This window comes from Nelumbo lutea, chromosome 4 (genome assembly GCF_056320005.1).
Source record: "Nelumbo lutea isolate HS-2025 chromosome 4, American lotus-T2T, whole genome shotgun sequence".
Classification (NCBI taxonomy): domain Eukaryota; kingdom Viridiplantae; phylum Streptophyta; class Magnoliopsida; order Proteales; family Nelumbonaceae; genus Nelumbo; species Nelumbo lutea.
In genome coordinates, this window is record NC_142687.1 from 82,144,610 (window position 1) to 82,167,204 (window position 22,595).

The following is a 22,595-nucleotide window of genomic DNA, read 5'->3' on the forward strand; positions in this document are numbered from 1 at the left end:
TCCCGCCTGGGAGATCCCCGGGAATTCTTCACCTCCCTCTTCTTCTCATGTACTGTCCGTTGCCAGATAGGAGCCGGGTTTCCATCAACTAAGAGTGTCCAAATCACATTGCATCAATTATAATTATGTCTAACGAGTTAGAGCCAATTGTGTTTATAACCAATTGGTTCGGTTTTGAGTCTAAAACTATATACCCTATTGTGTCCGCTTCAATTTTGGATCCTTAGTAATTATTGTTGGGTTGATTCTTGTTCTATTTGGACCTGACCCGTTAACAACCATATCTCCCGTGCCACTATAATACTATTTTTAATTTTTCATTTATCTTCAACTACTTTCTCTATGAACTTTTAATATTATTTTACAAGTTAATAATTGTTTTTAGTATATTTTTCAGTTAATCAATATAATTAAGTATTATAATTATATTTCATATAGGCAAGCCCCGAATTGGGGTCGGCGTTTTGAATGGACTTTTAATATTGTTTACAATATAATAAATGTTTTTAATATTTTTAATTACACAATTTAATTAATTAATTCTTCATATAGGCAAGTCATGAACTACGATTAAAGTATTGGAAGCAGGAAACAAACCCAACTTATAAACTTGTGGGCCTAATGCACACTCATGCCCGGAGCCATGCTTGAACAAAAGCCTAGGCCTAAGCCTTGTATTTTTTAGTTACGTTGGTCTTGGGTTGGTTGGGCCTAGGGATGTCAATGGACCTGTTTTGGATTGGACCCCATCCAAACCAAAATTAATTTGGACGGATTTGATAGACTAATAAGACACATTAATTAATTAAATTGGATCAATCTATATTTAATGATCCAAAGTATTTATTGGATTGGATTAGACGAGGTCCATCCATAATGAATTTATATTAGATTGGGTTGAATTGAGCCAATACCTAATCTATTGATATAAAATAAGAATATATGTGTCCATTGACGGTCAAATCATTTAATTGGCCAGTCCAAAATGCTCCAATATATTCATTGGATTGGATTGAATTGCACTTGGTCTATTTGTAAAGGACTCACACTGGACTAAATTGGATTGGACCAAATCCAATCCAATTGACACTCTTAGTTGGGTCCAAGCTTGACTTGAAAATTTCTGAGCTTAATGTGAGCTCGGGCTGGGCTAAAGTATTGGGGCAAAGCGTGGTTTAAAATTTTGTAGGACCAAGCCCAAACCAAGTCTAAACACATAACTTATGACCAAGCCTAAAATTTTTGGACTAAGTGAGTCATTTTCATCGACATCTCTCTAACAACTCAATCAAATTCAATGGAACAAAAACAAAATAATATTTTAAAACATTCTATCTCCTCTCACTCTTTTTCTTTGTCCAAGAATTCAACCACTCCCTCCAATTCCAAGAGTATACACTTGGTAAAACGTCTTAGTGCATATCATACATTAAGTTATTTAATTTCGCTTAAATATATATTTTCAAGACTTTATTAATTATTTAAATTTATTAATTTTAATTATAAAATCATTTGTTTTAAATTTTGAATAATTAATGTAATTCAAGTATTTAATTAAATTTATTATTAATTAATTTACCATATTTAATCAATTAAGTTAAATTAATTAAATTACACAGAACTAATTTGTTTGATTTACTCACATGGCTAACTTTAAATCTGTGTATATGAATAGAATTATCTATTCAATGTTTTTTTTTTTTTTTTAATTCTTATGGTCTCTGCAATGCAGTGGCGCCCCGCTAATATGGGTATATAGCAAAAGATTTTGGATCACATACCAACAAAACACGGTCCATGGATCACATGATCACTTACCGCACACCTCATACCTGAGGGGTTTCACTTTTATAGTGGGTTCCATGAGATATGCGGTGTTAGATTACAAAAAATACCAAATCACGGGAAAATGGTATTTTGCATGTTGTAGGAGGGGTGCAATAAATAGTTTAACGCAAACTTCAAGGGTTGAATTAGTTAAAAAGTAAACCCGAGGGTATGTTTCGGAATTTGACCCGAACCGTACAGTGGTAGCCTCGCTCGATTTTGAAATGGCTCAACTAGTATCCCGCTTTATATTTTCCCGCGTCATTCTATTTCGCGAGGAAGGACGGCCGACTGGAGAGATCGATTTGTTGCTTGAACTGTTGAACGCCTTCATTCATTCGTGTGTTGCTTGCTGAAGATCTTTCAAAATTCTCCTCGTTTCGGTAGGGGGTTTCTGGTTGGAAATTTCTGGGTGGGTGTAGACTGTGAAGTGAAGATGGGGATTCCGGCCGAGGTCTCCGATGAGCTCATTGGCTGTGGCTCAAAGTCCGAACGGGGAGGAAGCAGGAAACCGAGATTGTTCATTGAAGAAATGGTCATGAAGAATTTCAAATCATATGCCGGAGAGCAAAGGGTCGGGCCCTTTCACAAGGTTAGGTTTGGGACTTTGGGCTGTTAGTTCTTACCTTTGCTAACTGGTTATTAAGGCCCTTTATCTTCCATGATTCTGACCTAATTTCTCTGCAGAGCTTTTCGGCTGTTGTCGGCCCCAATGGCAGCGGGAAGAGTAATGTAATAGATGCCATGCTCTTTGTGTTCGGTAAGAGGGCTAAGCAGGTTAATCTCCACCATTACTCTATTCAGATCGGTGATTTATCCTTCATGAACCGACGAAAAGAAAACTTACTTAATGGCGGCATCACTGATTTCTGTTGTTGATAATGTGTGTAGATGCGCCTAAACAAAGTTTCAGAACTGATCCATAATTCCACCAATTACCAGAATCTGGACAGTGCGGGCGTCTCCGTTCACTTTCAAGAGATAATTGATCTAGTAATTACACTCCCCCCTCCACCTTTTGCTTTCTTTCATCATATCCATAATAATTAAAAAATTTGGTGTTTTGTTTTTTGCGTCCAAACTAGGATAACCCTTCTCGTGGTTACAGGAGGACGAAACCTATGAAGTTGTACCGGGGAGTGATTTTGTCATTACAAGAGTTGCCTTCCGAGACAACTCGTCTAAGTACTATATTAATGACCGAAGCAGTAACTTCACGGAGGTAACAAAGAAATTGAAAGGGAAGGGAGTGGACTTGGACAACAACCGATTTCTAATTCTTCAGGTGGGCGCCGTGTCTTCACTCTTCAGCGATCGGGGAAACTAGTTCTGCTACAGGTCTTTAAGGTCTAAATTTTCATGGTTTAATTGTTATTCAGGGAGAAGTGGAACAAATTTCATTGATGAAGCCGAAAGGCCAGGGGCCCCATGACGAAGGGTTTCTTGAATATCTCGAGGACATTATTGGGACTAACAAATATGTGGAGAAGATTGAAGAATCATATAAGCAGTGAGTTCCATGTTTGCAATTTCTTCTGTTGACGAATTTACTTTTGTTATGTTCTATCTATAGCCCTGTTCTTTGTTAAGATCACGCTTCCATGAACTCTAGGCCTTCGCTTAGTGTGTCATTTCCTTAGGGTATTTATCTATACTCGAGTACTGAAAATTTGGGAACCATATTCTAACTCTTTGTTCAGCAGTATTCTATTTTATAAAGAGCTAGTACTTTCTCCTTGACCTTCTGAAGGCAGATCTACCCTGTGACCCAATGAAATAACTATGTTAAGCTATCACATCCATAGTGAAATTTGAATAACTCTAAATTTAGGTGCTACAGTTCCTAATAAGATAACTTATCATATCAAGAATGGTTTCCCTCGCAACTATGTTCCATTGTTAAAGGTTAACTATAAGTCATACTAAATGATGATTTGCTGTTAAATCACTGGGGCTCTCTCTACAACTATTATGGGTTTTTATCCTTTGAACAAATTTTACCTGATGAGATTATTGACATGGTGAAATGAATATCTGCATTCCTTTTTGGTGTTGCAGGTTGGAATCCCTTAATGAGCAAAGATCTTCAGTGGTTCAAATGGTGAAATTAGCAGAGAAAGAAAGAGATAGCTTGGAGGTAGGTGTGAATTTTGTGTCTGTCTACCTCCCGTACCATTAACTGATTGATTGTTGAATTTTATTATTTTATCATGCAGGATGCTAAGAATGAAGCAGAGTCGTACATGCTGAAGGAATTGTCACTGTTGAAATGGCAAGAGAAAGCCACCAAATTGGCCTCTGAGGATGCTGCCTCTCATGTGGTTGAACTGCAAACAGATGTTTCCAGCTTGGAAGAAAATCTCAAGAATGAAAGGTTGCTTCTGGATTATCATTCCCATCGCAGTTAATGCTGATTTGCAAATGCTGCAAGATTTAATCAAATTTTGTTTTATTTTACTCCAGGGAGAAGATTCGGGAAAATACCAAATTGTTGAAGGATCTCGAGGTGGTCCACAATAAGTATATGAAAAGACATGAGGTGTGCATTGTGTCTCTAATTTTTTATTTTCTATTTTCCCTAAACCTTTCTAATTTGTAATTGCATTTTTAATATTAGATATTTTGACTTTCTTTGCTTTCTATTTGTTAGTATTTGAAAATATGTTAAAGTATTTCAGTGTTTTTTAATTTTAGCACAATACATTTACTACCTCAGGTTTCTCACTATTGCTTCAAAATTTATTGGGGTTATGAACTGAGTAATACTTGCATTTGATACAATTCAGGAACTTGATAATGATCTCAGAACCTGTAAAGATGCATTCAAGGAGTTCGAAAGGCAGGATGTGAAATGCCAGGAGGATTTGAAGCACATGAAGCAAAAAATCAAGAAATTGGAGGACAAGCTTGTAAAGGTCTGTGGGGAATAACAATTTCTAATTGAGTATTTGCATAAGCCTTACTCTTTTGCATACATTGCAGGATTCATCCAAGATTGAAGAAATTTCGAAAGAGTCCAAGGAGTCGAGAAATCAGATTTCCAAACTCGAGGAGGAAATTCCCAAACTACAACAACACCTGTTGAATGAGGAAAAAGTTTTAGAAGAAATTAAAGGGAGCTCTAAAGGTGGTGTTCTTTCCTTTATTATATTTAGAGTAACATGCTGGTTTGTATGCCAATGGCACAATGTAATGGTTCACTACCATAGGAACACAGGTAATAGAACTATTGTAAGGAAAGCAGCATGCGTTTTGTATAGTTATGAGATTATGCCAGGCCTCGAACTTCAAAATTGCCAGTTTTAGCATGCAAGGATGAAAGGCTGCTGTTGCAACTTGATATTGGAAAAGGAAACAAAGAAAAAATACGGAGAACTGCAGTAACTTGGTCTAAAAATTCAGACATGCATCACTTACTTTTGATTTTAAGTAATAATGGCGAAGGTTTCTTGCATGAAGCACACGTTATTCATTAATATAATTTGTGAAATAACAAAAAAAGATTATTGGTTTTACAACAAACATGATACAACATAGGAGAAACATAATCTCGCGATAATCCTGGTTTTAGAGAAGAAAAGGAAGGGAGAAGATGTTCATGAGAGAGAAAAAAAGAGGAAGAAAAGATAGGAGAGGAGAACTGAATCGTATCTTTCTCTACCCCTCATTGGCCTGCCCTAGCTCTATTGACCTCTCAACTTGCATTAGATCAAAGAATATATTATTATAGGTATTTCAAACAATAAAACCATAAATGTCCCATGCACACTTGTGAATATAGAATTGTTTCTTTGAGATGCCATTGCTCATGCTGGTAAACATTGCTGTTTAAGCTGTAGTGATATTACTGGTTCTCTTTGTTACCGGTCTTTGTATTTCTTTCCTTGTGTTAACCTATTAAGGTTAGATATTTGCAGCTACCTCTATTTTCTATAAGATATGTTTTCTTTTATGCTTTTGATCACCTAAGTTTACTTTTTTCTCATGTTTGTTCTTTTCTATGGGTTTAATCATTAAATTCTTTAGTTTTTTAACTGTTACATCCATCTATGATTTGGTTTAAAATAGTTGAAACTGAGAGGTTCCTCTCTGAGCTTGCCGAAGTCCGCACAGCATTGGAACCTTGGGAGAAAGAGTTGATTGAACATAAAGGAAAACTTGACGTTGCATCTGCTGAAAGTGTTCTTTTGAAAGAGAAAGTAAGCTTTATATGTTATCTTGATATCTATAACAATATTTGTGAATAATGCTAGTAATTCAATGTTTCTTCACAATTGTCACCTCATTGCTTGGGTGCTTCCCTAGGCATTGACTTGGTGCCCCTCACCTAAATGCCTTGTTTATAGCAATGTATTGTTTATATTTTGTTTTAAAGTTTTACCATTGATATTTAAAAGATCCAAAGGTTTTGAGAAGAGAAATGAAGAAAAAAATAGAAATATTTGATTCAGATATCTGCAAGGAAGATCTTCATGGAATTGGAAAAGGAATATGCTTTAGATAAGGCTTAATCAAGGATAAAAGATTCTTTTTTAGCTTCTTTCAGGGCAGAGGTGTTTTTAGTTTTCGGGTTTGGGTGAGTTTGAACCTTTTGGATTATTTGAGGTCTTGTAGGGTGGCTTTTTGATGTCTTCATAGATTTGGGTTGTGTCTTGGGAGGTTCTTTTTATTGGAGGGCTGGAGGGTGTTTGATTTTTTATTGCCTTTTTTGGTGGGTGATATCTTATTACCCTTTATTGTATTCTCCTTCTTGTCTTTAATAAATTTTGATTTTTATTTATCTTAAAAAAGAATAGAAATATCAAGAAGTTTCTTTCTTTTCTTTGTTTTTTTCCTCCTCCTCCTCCTCCTCCTCTCTCTCTCTCTCTCTCTCTCTCTCTCTCTCCTTCATCCTCCCCTTCTTATATTAAATAAACCATCTCCACCCTTGCTCTTTTTTCCCTTTCACTTAGTCTTCCTCCTAAATTTTATTATGTCAAATTATAACCTTCTTTAGTTGCTAATTTAATACATAATTTTTGTATTAAGTACTTATTATATTAGCATTATTATTGAAAGTATTGAAATAGTTACACAAGATTAAGAGATAAAGAAGAAGAAGAAGAATAAGACAAAAGTACCTTTATACTCTCAACGTCCTCAAGTTGAGCATAGAGATTTATCATGCCCAATTTGCCCAATTTGTTGCCAACTTTTGGCTTGGGAACACCTTTAGTGTGACAATCAACTAGTTGATCTTTAGACCTCATGAAAGGTAAACAGGTCTCTCCACTTTTACTTTTTCTCTAGTGAAGTGCTCGTGAACCTCTATATGCTTTGTATGCAATCATGTTGAACATGATTGTGGGTTATGTTTATAGCAGCTTGGTTGTCACAGTATAAATCATTGTTGTATTAGTTTGTACTCCCATCTTTGTCAACAAGTTCTTCAACCATAACAATTTAGAAACTCTATGAGCCATAGCTTTGTACTCTACCTTTGCACTAGATCGGGCCACGGTAGATTGCTTCTTACTCTATGGTTCAATATTACCACCCATCAAGGTATAATAAACATAAGTATAATGCCTATCATCAATAGAACATACCTAGTCAGCATTAGTGTAGGCCTCCACCTTAAGATGCTCATGATAAAAAATACAACATTCTGTTTTTTTGGACACCCCTTCAAATAGGCAAATATTCTATTCATTGGACACCACTCATAGCATATGATATGTCAAGTTTAGTTAAACATTGGTAGAGAAGTTCACCAAAGTGTCTTTGATACACACCTTTGCCACAAGATGAGCTTTATACTTTTCCTTTGAGCCATTAGCTTTATGCTTCATAGTGTATACTCACAACCAACAAGAATTTTACGTTTTGGGAGATTGGGAGAGGAACAATTTCCCTTCATTGGTTTTTTATGAGAGCTTCCATCTCCCGATTCATAGTATCCTTCCAATATGGGAACTGCACTGCCTTGGTAACATTGTAAGGGATAGGTACAATAGGAAGGTAATGAGGTATCATAAGAGACATAATTTGAGATAGGACATTTAGCACAGGTCCTTTTTGCTTTACGAATTGTAATAGGGAGGTCAAGGTTAGAACTCACATTTACTACTTTCTTGTTCATTTGTAACTTGTATTTAGGACTACTTCTGCTCTCTTTTTGATTGCAGATGGGTACCCCCTCAGGATGTGGCTAGCCTATTTAACTCCAGTTTCTTAAAGCAACTTAAGAAAAGGGGAAGATCTCTATGGAAAATCACAAGAGCAGCCTTGGTATGGGCCATTTGGGAGGAGAGAAACCAAAGAATCTTCCAAGAAAAGAGTAGGTCAATGGAGGAAGTGATTGAATCCATAAGTATCAGATCTGCACATTGGGCTAAAACTTTGGAGCTGTTTAGAGATGTTTCCACAAATAACTTATTATGGAAATGGTCTGAAGTGGTACAAATAGATACACACAAAGAAGTAGTGATAATGGAATGGAAAGCTCCAAGGCCAAACAAATTGAAATTAAATTTTGATGGGAGTTCCCTTGGTAATCTGGGGAGGGCGGGTATAGGGGGAGTTTTTAGGAACCATCTAGGTGCAGTTGTGGCTTTATTCTTTGGGCCAATTGGATTTGGCAGCTTGGTTAAGGCTGAGACGATGACTCTCTTACAAGGACTAAAATTGGAAACACAAATTGGTGTTAGAGAGCTTGAAGTGGAAGGAGATTCCTTATTGATTATTTCTTAGGCAAAACAAACTAGTTCAACTCCTTGGAAATATAAATTTGCTTTCAAGGAAATTGACCACCTTGCAAAAAGTTGTAACACTAGCTTTAGATGGGTAAAAAGAACAACAAATGGATTGACATATGTTCTCGTAAAATAGAGAGTGGGAAGATACACTTTATTTTGGGCAATGTTGTAATCTGTATTAGTAAAAAGGGGGCATGGTAATCAGGGTGGCCATTCTGGTTTCCTATGTATTTGGGCTACAAAGGATCTATAATTTTTCCAAGCATTAACAAATTACTGTTTGTGCTGATAAGAAAAAGCTTAGGACTCACATTAGGAGGTTTAATAATAGATTCAACACAAGCATAAAAAGCAAGTAAAGGTTTAGGTTCAAAATTGCTTGGATCAAGGAACTCAAATTGTAATGTACATTCAATCTTCAAAGTTACCCTCTTTTTTCATCTAACAAACCACTGGTGCCAAGTCATATGAGGAGCACTACTACCACCACATGTAGGAGGAGAAGAAGAGGGATTGGGAACATCAATTGCAACTAAAATAGGAATGGACATGCAAAAATGAGTCTTATCTTTACTAACGCTTTCCCTTTGAAGAGAAAGACACGATGAATAGAAGAGCAGAGTAGACTCAAAGAAGGTGACATCTTTGGACATATATCTTTTACCAAAACAAGGAACACATCAATGGTACCACTTTTGAAGTGATGAGTATTCCAAGAAGACACACTTCATAGATTTTAGGTCAAATTTCAGTGTAGGACTCATGTCATGGACAAAGTAGACACACCCAAAGACCTTGAGATGGAGTTGAAAAGCATAAAAAAGAAGTTGATGAGGAGATTGGAGATGAAGGGTTCATGAGTGAATTCTGTTTTTTTGTTTATGATACCCCATTTTGTTGGGGGATATGAAAGCAAGAATTCTAGTGAATTACCCCTTTCTCTTCAAGGAAAGCTTGCAAGTGCTTCTTGATGTTCTCTTTGGCATTGTCAAATATAATCATTTTAATCTTCTTCTTAAGTTGGGTCTCCACCATATTGAAGAAGTTTTTAACAATTGAGGGTACTTCATTTTGACTTTTCATTAGATACACCATGTGTACTATGAATAGTCATCAATAAAAAGAATGAAATATTTGTGGCTACTCATATTTGGAATATAATAATGTCCCCAAACATTAACCCTAACTTTGGAGATTGATCAAGAATATAAACTCAATTGGCTTCATGCCCATTGCTAATCATATTTCCTATACTTAGGTCTTGAAAGACATAGTGAGAAAGTAAGAAGGTTGTAGAGCAATTATGGGTTTTGGTAAGGGAACTAATAGATAGAAGATTTCTATGCAATTGTGGAACATGTAGTATAGAGTTCAGAGAAAGGTTGTTGGAAAGTTTAATTTCACTCAAATTTGAGATCCATCAACAATGGTAATCTTACCTTGAAAATAACTTATAAGTGGTGAAATAAGAAGGCATACAATTTATATGATCACTGGCTCTTGTGCTAATTATCCAAGAGCTAGGAGATGAGGCATGACAATAAAGTATAGTTCTTGACTTTACAAAGGCATTGAAAGTTGTGTGCAAAGCAACAAATGTAGATAGGCAACTCTTTTCAAGTTGAAGTAAGGTGCCCCTTAGTTTGTCGATCACATTAGAGGTGTCACGAGTAGGCACTTGAGGAGGAGGATTTCCCTTAGACATGATGGTGGCGCCAAAGCTTATGAGAAGTTAGTCTCGATAGCATGTTTTTTTCTTTCTTCTTGGGATTAAACCTTGTGTATGAGCCTCTTAGTCTTCAGATCATAGGGAGTAGTGAATTGCCTTCAGTCCAAAAGGTGTATGCCTTGGTCCAACTTGAGGAAAGTAGACAGAGTGTGATAGTAACAATTGAGGAGGAGCAACATATGGCCTTGGTTGCAACGAGTGGCAATAATGTGGGAAAGAAGAGTGATGCCAAGAAGTTTGATGATAAAGACAGGTTGTGGTGTACTCATTGCTAGCGTTCAAGATATACACTTGATACTTACTGGGATCTCATTGGGAAGCCGAAGTGGTAGTAAAAAACCAAGAACATGGTAAGATGCAAAGCCGAAAGAAGTATAATGTAGCTAATATGGTTCTGACCCCAATGTGATGCTCTCGAGTAGTGTTAGTTGACACTATGAGAGTGTTTGGTTGTTGTGCTTTTGTTCATGATTTGTTTCCTTCCCGTGGTAAGTTAGACCCTCGGTTTATTTCATGTATCTTCCTTGGGTACCCTTCCTCTCAAAAGGGTTTTACTAGTGTTTTCATCACATTGATTGTAAATATTTGTCTTTATTGATGTTTCCTTTTTTGAGTTTAAACCATTCTACATTGCTTCTCCTCAGGTGGAGAGTAGTATGGAGGAGTAGGTTTGTTAAGTTTCTCTTCCTTCTATTTTGGATCCTGATCCTTTTTGTCTTCTTGTGTAAGCGTCATTGAGATTTACAATGTTCTAACTTGAGCAACCGACATTGTTAGACTCCCAAAAGGTAAGTCCAATTGAGCCAGTCACCCTTGTTCCTATTGATTCTCCTGTTCCCATTTTAGTTGTGGAATAATCTTGAGATTCCTATTGCCTAAAGAAAAGGAATTAGGTCATGCACTACCAAACACCCCATTACCCATTATTTGTCATATGGCCATATTTCTCCCTTTTATTGTGCTTTCTCTTCTGTCGTTGATAATATTCCCATACTCAAAAATATGGCAAAGGCTTTGACTTACCTTGAATGAACAAATCCTATGGAGGAAATTAATGCCCTCCATAAGAATCACACTTTGTAAGTTGGTGGATCTTCCAAAAGGGAAAGACCTAATGGGGAGTAAATGGGTGTTTACAGTGAAACACAAGGTGGATGGGACAGTAAAATGGTTCAAAACAAGGCTGGTAGCAAAGGGTTGCACTGAAATCTACAATGTTGATTATGATGAGACATTTGCTTTAGTGGCAAAGTTGAATTCGATTTGACTTGGAGTTGCACCAACTTGATTTAAAAAATACCTTCTTGAATTATATACCTTCTTGAATTATGATTAGGAAGAGGAAGTACATATGGTTCAGGCATCGGGTTTTTGTGCCAAAGGGAGTGAAAATAAGGTGTACAAGTTGAGAAAGCCTCTATGTGGCTTAAAACAATCTTCCAGAGCATGGTTTATTAGGATTCATATGATAGTTCAGTAAGTAGGGTTCAAACAATGTTAGTTTGGTCACACTCTCTTTGTTAAGAGATGTCAACGGCAGGTTATAGTGTTGATAGTATATGTGGATGACATCATCATTACAGTGAATTGGGGTTTTGAGATACAAAAGTTGAAGGAGATCTTATCTTCCCAATTTGAGGCGAAAGATCTGGGTCCCCTAAAGTACTTTCTTGAGATTGAGTTTGCTTGCTTAAAAAAGGGTGTCTTCATCTTTTAGAGGAAGTACATCCTTGATCTTTTACAACAGACATATAAACTAGGTGTAAAGTCAACAGATACCCCTATTGATGTTGATCATTTGAAAGATGTAAGTTAGTTTTGGAGACTAGTGGGAAGATTGCTTTTTGTTTTTGACACACCCGTATATTGCTTATGTTATTGCGGTTCTAAGCTAGTTCATGCATTCCCCCAAGGTATCGCGTTTAGAGGTTGTAGAAAGGATTCTTAGGTATTTAAAGAAGTATTTGAGGATTGGTTTTCTATTCAGCAAACATAACCATGTGAAAGTGGAAATGTATATAGGTGTTGATTGGGCAGGTGTTGTGGATGATAGAAAATCCACTAGTGGGTATTGTACATTTGTGGGTGGAAACCCAATGACATGGAGAAATTAAAAGTAGAGCGTAGTTGCAAGGTTTAGTGTTGGAGTTGAGTATAGGGTAGTGTTTTAGAAGCACAAGGCGAGGTGCATGCCTTTTTGAAGCAAGGTACAAAAATACAAAATAGTTAAAAAATTCAAAAAAAAAGAAAAAAATATTTATAAAGAATATCAACTTAAATTTTAAAATAAATGTTTTAAAAAACCTATTATCTAAAATTAAAATACATAAACATAACATGTAAAGCATATTCAAATGAAAATTTAAAAATAAAATCACACATATAAAAGTTGATAGAATTCAGGTCTGCCTTAGAGTTTGGCCTGACTGAGTTCAGTTATGTAGAGAGAGAGAGAGAGAGAGAGAGAGAGAGAGAATTCTGGTTCGAACTGAAAGAGTCAACTTGACTTCTCCAAGTCAGCCAGTAAGTATTTATATTATTATTAAAACATAACTGAAAAGACCTATGTGCCCTTACTTAAGTTAAGAGCACTTGTTCCAACACAACATTACAGATCAACAACATTAATCAAGGTATAAAGATAGAAATACCCCTACGCTAACACTCCCCTCAAGCTGGTGAGTATATATCATATACTCCCAGCTTGTTACATATGTAGTCCACTCTTCCCCGACTCAAGCCTTTTGTAAATAAATCAGCCCACTGATTTCCTGTATTAACACGTGTAGTGTCTAGCTCTCCATTCAGCACCTTCTCCCTCACAAAGTGACAGTCAACCTCAATGTTTTTGGTTCTTTCATGAAACATTGGATTAGAGGAAATATGAACTGCAGCCTGATTATCACAATAGAGCTTTATAGGAGTGTTAATGTTGTACCCTACTTCCTATAGAAGGTTCCTTAACCACGCTAGTTCACAAGCAGTGTGCGCCATAGCCCTATATTCTGCTTCTGCATTGCTTCTTGCAACAACTGTTTGCTTCTTACTTTTCCATGTCACCAGGTTACCTCCTAGAAACGTGCAATAGCCTGTAGTAGACCGCCTATTAGACATAGAACCGGCCCAATCAGCATCAGAATACCCTTCTATTTCAAGTTTTTCCCCTCTCTTGTATATTAAACCGCGACCCGGAGCCCCTTTTAGATACTTCACAATTCTCAGAACTGCATTCCAATGAGAAATCAAAGGTTTTTTCATGAACTGGCTTACCACACTAACTGCAAATGAGATGTCTGGTCTGGTAATGGTTAGGTAGTTTAGTTTGCCCTCAAGTCGTCAGTATCTGCCAGGGTCTTCAAACACTTCACCCATATCATTGCTTAGCTTAGAATTTGTGTCCATGGGTGTTTCTGCTGGTTTGACACCCAACAGGCTTGTTTCTTCTAGCAAATCAAGCACATACTTCCTCTGGCACAGGTTAATCCCATACTTGGATCTTGCTACCTCTATCCCCAAGAAGTATTTCAGTTTACCCAGATCCTTTGTTTGAAAGTGATCATGTAGATAAGTCTTTAGCCTGTCAATACCAATGTTATCATTCTCAGTAATAACAATATCAACTACATATACCACCAACAGTATTTTTCCTCCCGGAGAGTCACGACTAAATATAGAATGGTCAAATTTGCATTGTTTCATACCAAACTTCTTTACCACCTCACCGAACCTACCAAACCATGCTCGAGGAGACTGTTAAGCCCATATATAGCCTTCTTTAGTCTGCACACCTTACCATCCTCCCCTTGAGCAACAAACCCCGGAGGTTGCTCCATGTAGACTTCCTCGAGTAAGTCACCATGCAAAAAGACATTCTTGATATCAAGCTGATATAGTGGCCACTCATACATGGCTGCAAGAGAGATCACAACACGAACTGACCCTATCTTAGCAACCGATGAGAAGGTCTCTGTGTAGTCAATACCATAGGTTTGAGAATACCCTTTGACAACCAACAGTTTGCTTCCCAGGAGGAAGAGCAGTGAGGTCCCGAGTATGATTATGGTGTAGGGCTGAGAGTTCTTCTTCCATGGCATGACACCACCCTGGAGAGGCAAGGGCTTCCTGGACATCTTTAGGAACAATAACTGAAGATAACAAACTGGCGATAGGAAGCGAAAAGGTGAGTAAGAGAAACATAATTAGAAATGGGATAAATGGTGCAAGTACGTTTACCTTTCCGCAAAGCAATGGGTAGATCAATCTCAGATGCTAAGTGTGGGTATGGTGCCGGATCCGTTGACGGAGATGTAGCAGGAGGAATAGTAGCTGGTGCACATGGGCGATGTGTATACACATGACGGATAGGTGGGCGCTCAACAGGTGGTGGCACCAGAGGCAAGGATTTGGTCACAATTGGAACAAAGGGAGGAGGATCAACAACGGGAAGTGGAAGAGGAGGAGGTGATGAGGAGGAAGAAGCATCACCAGACCCCAAGAAGAACGGAGTAGATTCAAAGAAATTGACATCGGCACACACAAAGGACCATTGAGAACCAGGATGGTAACACCTATACCCTTTCTAGGTCCGAGAATAGCCAAGGAAGATGCACTTGAGAGAACGGGCATCAAACTTGTCATCTCGGGACCCGGATTTTGGACGAAGCAGACACACCCAAAAACTCTCGGCGTAAGAGGGAATGGAGACAAAGTGGGAAACAAGACCTGAAATAGAGAATGACCATCAAGGATCGACGTGGGCATCTGATTAATCAGAAAACAAGAGGTAAGCACTGCATCACTCCAAAAAGGTTTGGGAACATGCATGTGATGCATTAGGGATCTTGTTGTTTCAAGGAGATGGTGATTCTTTTTCTCAACCACCCCGTTTTGTTGTGGGGTGTAGGTACACGAGGTTTGATGTATAATGCCGTGTTGGTCCAGGTGTTCTTGAAATGATGAGGATAAATATTCGCGGCCATTATCAGAACAAAAAACTTTGATGTGGGTACCAAATTGGTTACGAATCTCAGCAAAAAAATTTTGAAAAATGGTAAACAATTCACTTCTTTCTTTCATTAAATAGAGCCACATCATCTTTGAAAAATCATCCACAAAAATGACAAAACATCTGTATCCATTATATGGCATCACTTTATAAGGACCCCAAACATCTGAATGAACTAAAGAAAAATGACTCAACACACAGTTATCAACCCTAGGACTAAAGGGAATACGACGGTGTTTCCCAAACTGACACGACTCACAATCCAAAACAGAAAGTTGACTCAAGGACGGAACCAAGGACTTCAAGACTTTTAGCGATGGATGACCAAATCGACAATGCCACTGGAGAGGAGAAAGAGATGACTGGAGAGCTGTTGAAGTTCTACCACCACCACCGCCAAGATAATACAGTCGACTTGCTTCATGCCCTCCACCAATCTTCATCCCCGTCTTGAGATCTTGAAAAACACACATAGAAGGATAAAAGGTAATGGAACAGTTAAGTGATTTGGTCAGCTTACTAACAGACATAAGGTTAAAAGGCAATTTAGGAACATACAGAACTGATGAGAGGGATACATGATCTAGGTCAACATTACCAACACCACAAATTGAGGATGTGGAACCATTAGCAAGGGTGACTGATTGTGATGTGGAACAATGAGATAAGGAGGAAAGCACACCTGGAGTTCCAGTCATGTGATTGGAGACTCTAGAGTCAATGATCCAGGGATTGGGTGTAGATGCCAGACAAGCCATACCTGAGTGAGAAAAAGTCGCTGTGTTTTGCTGTGCTTGGATAAACCTCTCATATTCATCCCAGGGAACACTCACCATCTCCTTCATGGGACCATCGGTGTATGTAGGAGGCATCTGGTCAGATGAATGATTCTCCTATCTAAAGCTGGAACTTGAGTCACTGGTCGCGGCATGATTGGCTCAGGTTGAGGGAGGAACATGTAGATCATAACAATAGTTGATGGTATGTCCATCCATACCACAATGAGTGCACTTCCTCGGGCCTGAGCTATGTCCTCTACCACAGGCTCCCCCTGAATCTCTGCTCCCAGTACGACCACCACCACGATTATGAGTAGACCCACCATTGCCACTTCGGCCATATGCGGAACCACTACCACCACCACGGCCAGACTGATCTCCCCGAGCTCCACCTCTAACACCACGACCTCTCGATGCAGCAAAGGCAAATCTATCTGAGATATTAGAGTTCTCAGTAGATCCAATAGAAATCCTCCGGAGTCGAGCAAATACCTCTTCTAGGGACGGAAGAGCTGATCCCCCTAATATCTGAGTCCGTACTGGTTCATATTCAGACTTTAGTCCCACAAAAAATCTAGTCACATCAAGCTGCTCTCTCTGTTGTTGCTGAATCTTGACATCAGAAGTGAGAGGATGATAGACATTCAACTCATTACGTATGTTCCTCATGTTGGCATAGTACTCCTCAAGACTCTGATTGCCCTGTTGTAGGTTAAAGTACTCTTGATAAAGCTGATAAACTCTGGTTGTATTGTCCTGCCCCGAATACAATTTCTTCGCATGGTCCTACACATCTTTGGCAGTAGCAAGGAACATGAAGTTCACACTAATCCTGGGTTCCATATTGTTCCACAATCATGTGATGATCTGAGCATCCTCTTACTCCCAGTCTTCATACTCGTGAGAGTTAGAGGAGGGTTTCTCCTCTCTGATGTGTTTTACCTTTTTTGCCTTCAGAAAGACTTCAACGGATTTAGCCCAAGGCACATAATTCTCTCCATTTAATTTAATGGAGGTCATCTGAACATTCAAGTTGTCTGTAGGCACCATCACACTAGGTTTATAATCATTATTGTCTTCCATTATGTTATCATCGATTCTGCACATTTTTTGAATTCTATTATCACTGAGATCTGCACACTACGCACCACTAGGTCACGCCTGTCACACTGATTGCAACACTAATTGTTGCTGGAATGTGTGCTCTTTACACCACAAACCCTAGATCACACCTGTCACACTGATTTCAGCACTTCTTGTTGCTGAAACGTGTGCTCACACCATAAACCCTACTCCTTTCAACTACCTGAAATCTCACCACTATATGATCACATCTCTTCCTTCAAAATGCATAGAAACCTGCATAAACCCTAGCACTTACTGGCCGAAACCCTAGCATATGGTCTGAAACACACCTCCTATTTAATCCATAACAGATATCATGCACTGAAATTTCTTACCTTATTGCTGAAGTAACACCCATACGAACAGGAAAGCAGTCCACGCACAACAGCCGCTGCACACACAACAACCACTGCCCACACAGTTCGGCCCTCTATTCTTCCTCTACTAGGAGAGGGCGATCTCAGAAATCACAGCAACCGACCACATACAACCTGACTGGAGGCATAGAGACCTCCAAGGGAAGGGGGCAATCACTCCTTTTCAGCCCTTTCCCTTATTTTCAATCGAACACAGAAAAAAGGAAAACCCTAGATAGGGTGCGCAGAGAATGAACCCTAGGCAAGCAGAAATCTAGGCAGCTTCGAGAAGCTCTGATACCATGATAGAATTCAGGTCTGCCTTAGAGTTCGGCTTGACTGAGTTCAGTTATGTAGAAGAAGAAAAGGTGATAGAGAGAGAGAGAGAATTCTAGTTCGAACTGCAATAGTCAACTTGACTTCTCCCAATCAGCCAATAAGTATTTATATTATTATTATTAAAACATGACTGAAAAGACCTATGTTCCCTTAAGTTACGAGCACTTGTTCCAACACATTACAGATCAACAACATTAATCAAGGTATAAAGACAGAAATACCCCTACGCTAACAAAAGTTTTCAAGAATGTAAAACCCACCTCTTTTTTGCCTCAATTGCATTACTTCAAGAAGCTAGTGTGATGTAAAACATATTGCATTCCTAATTCTACAAGCCACCTTTGTGGCACGCCTAGGCTGAGGCGCAAGGTGCACTTCTAGGCGCACCAACATACACCTTTTGAAAGGGCCCTATTGGAGGACAACTCGGTTGATGAGTGTTGAGGTTGGTGGACTAATCTGCAAGAGAGAGAGTATTAGAGTGTTTGAGGGGTTAGACCTTGGGTGAACACTCTGTTGCTTAAGTTATGCGAGCTTATAGTGATCAGGAGAGCAAGAAAATGAGAGATGAAGTTGCACTTAATTGCGTGTACCTTGTAAAGGAGGGTTGAGTCCCTTTTATAGGCGTTGGGGTCTGAGATTCATGTCTGAGATATTGGGGATGTCAAGCCTTATCAGCCCATTATCTTCGGGGTGCGTCCCTCTCACGTTGGTGGTGATCCTTGTCCAGTCTCTCCGAGTCGTACGGAGATAGAGGTCATCCACATCGGGTGGGCGATGCGCTACTGCATGACTCGGAATTGATAGGCACGTTACTCTGTATAAGGTTAATATGCCACTTAGGTCGTCAGATCGGTAGGTTGGTACCCGGAAGTCAGTTGCCTACTTAGTGTAGAAGAACAATTGAAGGGTAGTTTTGTAATTCTACTGTACTGTACTTTATTTTTTCTTTCTTGTACTATATAATAGGCATGTACTTTAGTGTACAACTTTTTTTTTCTCTTTGTAAGGACAATTTTGTCCATTCACATAAGATTAATATAAATACATCTTTTCTGGTTGGTTCGATCATATTGATCAACCCTAATAGTTTTGGAATTGTCTTTCTCATTGCTCTCTCACTCTTTCTCGAGTTGACATGGTATCAGAGCAGGCTGTTCTCTGATCCTTTTCTTCTCTTTTTGATTAGTGTGACATCTGCCGTCACCGCTGATTGAATTTGGATTGTTTTGATTTGTCCATAGATCTGTTCTTTGTGTTTTGTGCATCCAAGGAGAGAGATTTTATTTGATCTCTCTCGTACGACTTCAGTTTGCAGTGAGATTTGAAAGGAAGTGTCGCCTAGACCTTCTCATCATATTCTGAAACTTTCGTCGAGATCTTAGAAGATTTGAGAGAGATCTATACATCTCTTCTGGGCGGCCGCACCCATACTTTCCTTTTTTGGATTGTGTTTCAAGTTTTCTTCTTCTTTTGAAACTTGGACGATTTCTGGCGATTGTAAGAGGCTTCTATTATCAGTTTCTTTGATTCTCATAGCTTTATTACTTCCTTATTGCTTGATTAGATCAATCTTTACTTATTTCCTGTTCATTATGGCTTTGGAAAAGAGTGAATTTTTTTCCATCAAGTTTGATGGGAGCAACTATGCTATCTGGAAATTTCATTTTCAGTACTTTGTTGAAGGGAAAGGCATGTGGGGTTACATTGACTGTTCCACTCCCATGCCTGACGCAGATGATGTTAAAGGGCTGAAACAATGGAGAATCGAAAATGCTCAGGTTACATCATGGATACATGGGTCTATCTCAATGGATGTCAGTATCCCGATGAGAGGTCTCAAGTCTGCCCAAGACATGTTCGAATACCTTGAAAAGGTATATCAACAATCGAATATGTCTAGGCATTATCAGATCGAAATCGATATTTTCTCCTATGTTTAAGGGGAGAAGCGGATTCAGGAATACTATGCCGGATTTATAAATCTTTGGACTGAATATGAATTGGCTCACTTTGGGGATCTTTCTACAAATTGTTGTGTGAAGACTATGGAGAAGCATCTCACTAAGAGAAAGACCATGCATTTCTTGATGCATCTCAAGCCTCACTATGAAGCACTACACTCCAACATTCTCCGTAGAGAACCAGTCCCTGAACTAGATGCAATCCTTGGAGGGTGGTTACGGGAGGAAACACATCGTCTTACTTTATCTGCACTTGATCAGAAGAAGGAACATGGGATTGATACTGTGTTCTTAGCCACCAAACAGAAGGGTAAGAAAGACCTCTCGAAGTTGCAGTGTTATGAATGCAAAGAATTTGGTCACGTGGCATCCCATTGCAAGAAGAAAAACTTCTGTACTTATTGTAAACAACAATGACATATCATTGTGGAATGTCCGACTAGGCCTCCCAAGAAAGGGTAGCATAAGGCTTATCAGGCCTCAACCGAATCTGTTTCTACTGATGTTGCCACCTCATCATTAGCCCACAAATCAGATGCCCATGGAAATCTGACTGAAGAAAAGATTCGTGAACTCATGTCTTCAGCTATTTCTTTAGCTATTTCTATTTTTGGACTGGCTGGTAAGTCTGCTTTTTTGTGTTTATTTCCGTGTCACATGTGAATTATTGATTCAGGGGCTTCAAATCACATGATTGGGACCTCCTTTGGTTAATCTCCTAAACCTAAATCCTTCGATAACCATATTATTACTGCCAATGGTGATTCTTTACTTGTATATGGTTGTAATGATTTGTTCTTATCCATCACTAAGACCAAACCCTTACATCTTCCCAAAACTTTTTTTGTCCCTAAATTGACTACTAGTTTAATATCTGTTGGACAACTTGTTGATGATGGTAGTAATGCTTTATTTACTCGTGATGGTTGCTTTATTCAGGACCAACACATTGGGGAGCTGAAGGGGAAGGGGTGTAGGCTTGGGAGGTTGTTTGATTTGGAATTCAGGACTAGGAGATCTTCACTGGATTCTTGTTTGCTATTTGTTTCTCCTAGTTCTTCTATTTCTTCATGTAATAATGTGTGGCAGTTATGGCATAGACGTTTGGGTCACACTCATGCTAAGAGTTTGGATTATATTTTTTCCTCCAGTTGTTTGCGTTTGAATACTTATTCAGTCAAGAATATTGATAAATCTTGTTTAACTTGTTGCTATAGTAGAAGTCATGGTTTACCTTTTCCATCTTCTACTAAACATGCATCTACACCTTTTTATCTCATTCATAGTGATGTGTAGTCGTTTCCAGTTATTTCACGCTTGGGTTATAAGTACTTTGTATTATTCATTGATGATTGCACTCGTTACACATGGGTTTACTTTATTCGAAAGAAATCAGAAGTCTTCTCCATGTTTAAGAACTTTCATGCTATGGTAATGACCCAGTTTAAAAGCACCATAAGTATTTTGAGGTCAGATTTAGGGGGGGAGTATTATGATGGTGAGGATGGTGAGTTTCAAACCTATCTTAAACAACATGGCATTCAGTCCTAGAGATCTTGTTCTGGTACTCCTCGACATAGTGGAGTATCAGAGCGCAATAACCATCATATTGCTAGTATGGTGAGGTTCTTGATACAAGATTCACATGCTCCCCTTACCTTATGGGTGAAGGTGACCCGTACTACTTTTCAATTCCGTGTTCCTAAGTTACAAGAAATATAAATACAATTCTTTCTCACAGATAAACTCACTTCCATTTTTGATGGGCTAAAGAGCATATATTCAAAAGGAAGGGTGGGTTGGTTATATATTCTTATGCGTGTTCCTTCTTCAAACCTTTTGGCATGTATTGCCCCTTAATTATAGATCAGATCCACCGGACAAGAAACTCAATTCCGCACTGCTGCTGAGTCATCGGACTTATCCACCATGGGATCATGGAATTCCAGTTTCGTCTCCCTATCAGTCCTTTTATCGTCCACCAAACCTATCCATTCTTCGTGTCTTCAAATGTGTTTGCTTTGTCCATCCCCCTCCTCATGAACACACAAAACTAACAACTTAATCAGCTATGTATGCTTTCATGGGATACAGTACGGAACACAAGGGGTTTCTCTGTTATGATCCCAAAGTCTGTCGGTTGCGCATTTTTCACAATGTCATTTTTCTTAAGAATGTCATTCTTTGAACATATTTGTAAATTACCTGCACCATCCATTTCTGTTCTGCATTACTTTGGATCTATAGGTGATTCTCCTTCGCTTCAACCTCTTCAAACATACTTTAGGAAGCATCCAGTTCGCCCATTGCCTATGCCTCCTCCATCTCAAGCAATAGTGTTTGGTCATTCCTCTCCATCCACCATTTTGTAAGTGCAAATTCTCCTCCTGAGGATTTACCTTCATCTATTCCTTTGCGTTGGTTATCTCGTATTTCTTGTCCACCTGATCCCTATGGCTTCTTTTCAAGTCATAGCTCATTCTCAATTGTTTTTTCATCCACATATATTCCTAAGTCTTACAGCTAGGCCGTAGCAGTTGAGCATTGGAAAGAAGCTATGGATTTAGAGGTTCAAGTTTTATTGGAAAATGACACATGGGATCTTGTCTCTCCTCTAGATGCCTCCATAATTGGTAGCCGGTGGGTTTACACTGTAAAACTCAAATCTGATGGTACTCTGGATAGATATAAGGCCTCTCTGGTTGCTTAAGGCTACAAGCAAGATTTTAGAATT

The 22,595-nt window shown here is 38.6% G+C and overlaps 1 protein-coding gene across 2 annotated transcripts in view; it reads left to right on the top strand.

Annotated features, from left to right (window-relative positions):
• The first annotated feature begins 2,069 nt into the window (after nt 1–2,069).
• Nucleotides 2,070–22,595, top strand: part of SMC3 (structural maintenance of chromosome 3) — a 41,597-nt gene continuing 21,071 nt past the window's right edge. For both annotated transcript variants that reach the window (XM_088983540.1, XM_088983541.1), the window contains exons 1-11: nt 2,070–2,419; nt 2,515–2,604; nt 2,719–2,820; nt 2,936–3,112; nt 3,207–3,337; nt 3,886–3,964; nt 4,044–4,201; nt 4,291–4,366; nt 4,614–4,742; nt 4,810–4,954; nt 5,896–6,026. In XM_088983540.1, the coding sequence (XP_088839666.1) occupies nt 2,264–2,419; nt 2,515–2,604; nt 2,719–2,820; nt 2,936–3,112; nt 3,207–3,337; nt 3,886–3,964; nt 4,044–4,201; nt 4,291–4,366; nt 4,614–4,742; nt 4,810–4,954; nt 5,896–6,026 (1,374 nt within the window). In that variant the 5' untranslated portion in view covers nt 2,070–2,263. The remainder of the gene's footprint in view (nt 2,420–2,514; nt 2,605–2,718; nt 2,821–2,935; nt 3,113–3,206; nt 3,338–3,885; nt 3,965–4,043; nt 4,202–4,290; nt 4,367–4,613; nt 4,743–4,809; nt 4,955–5,895; nt 6,027–22,595) is intronic.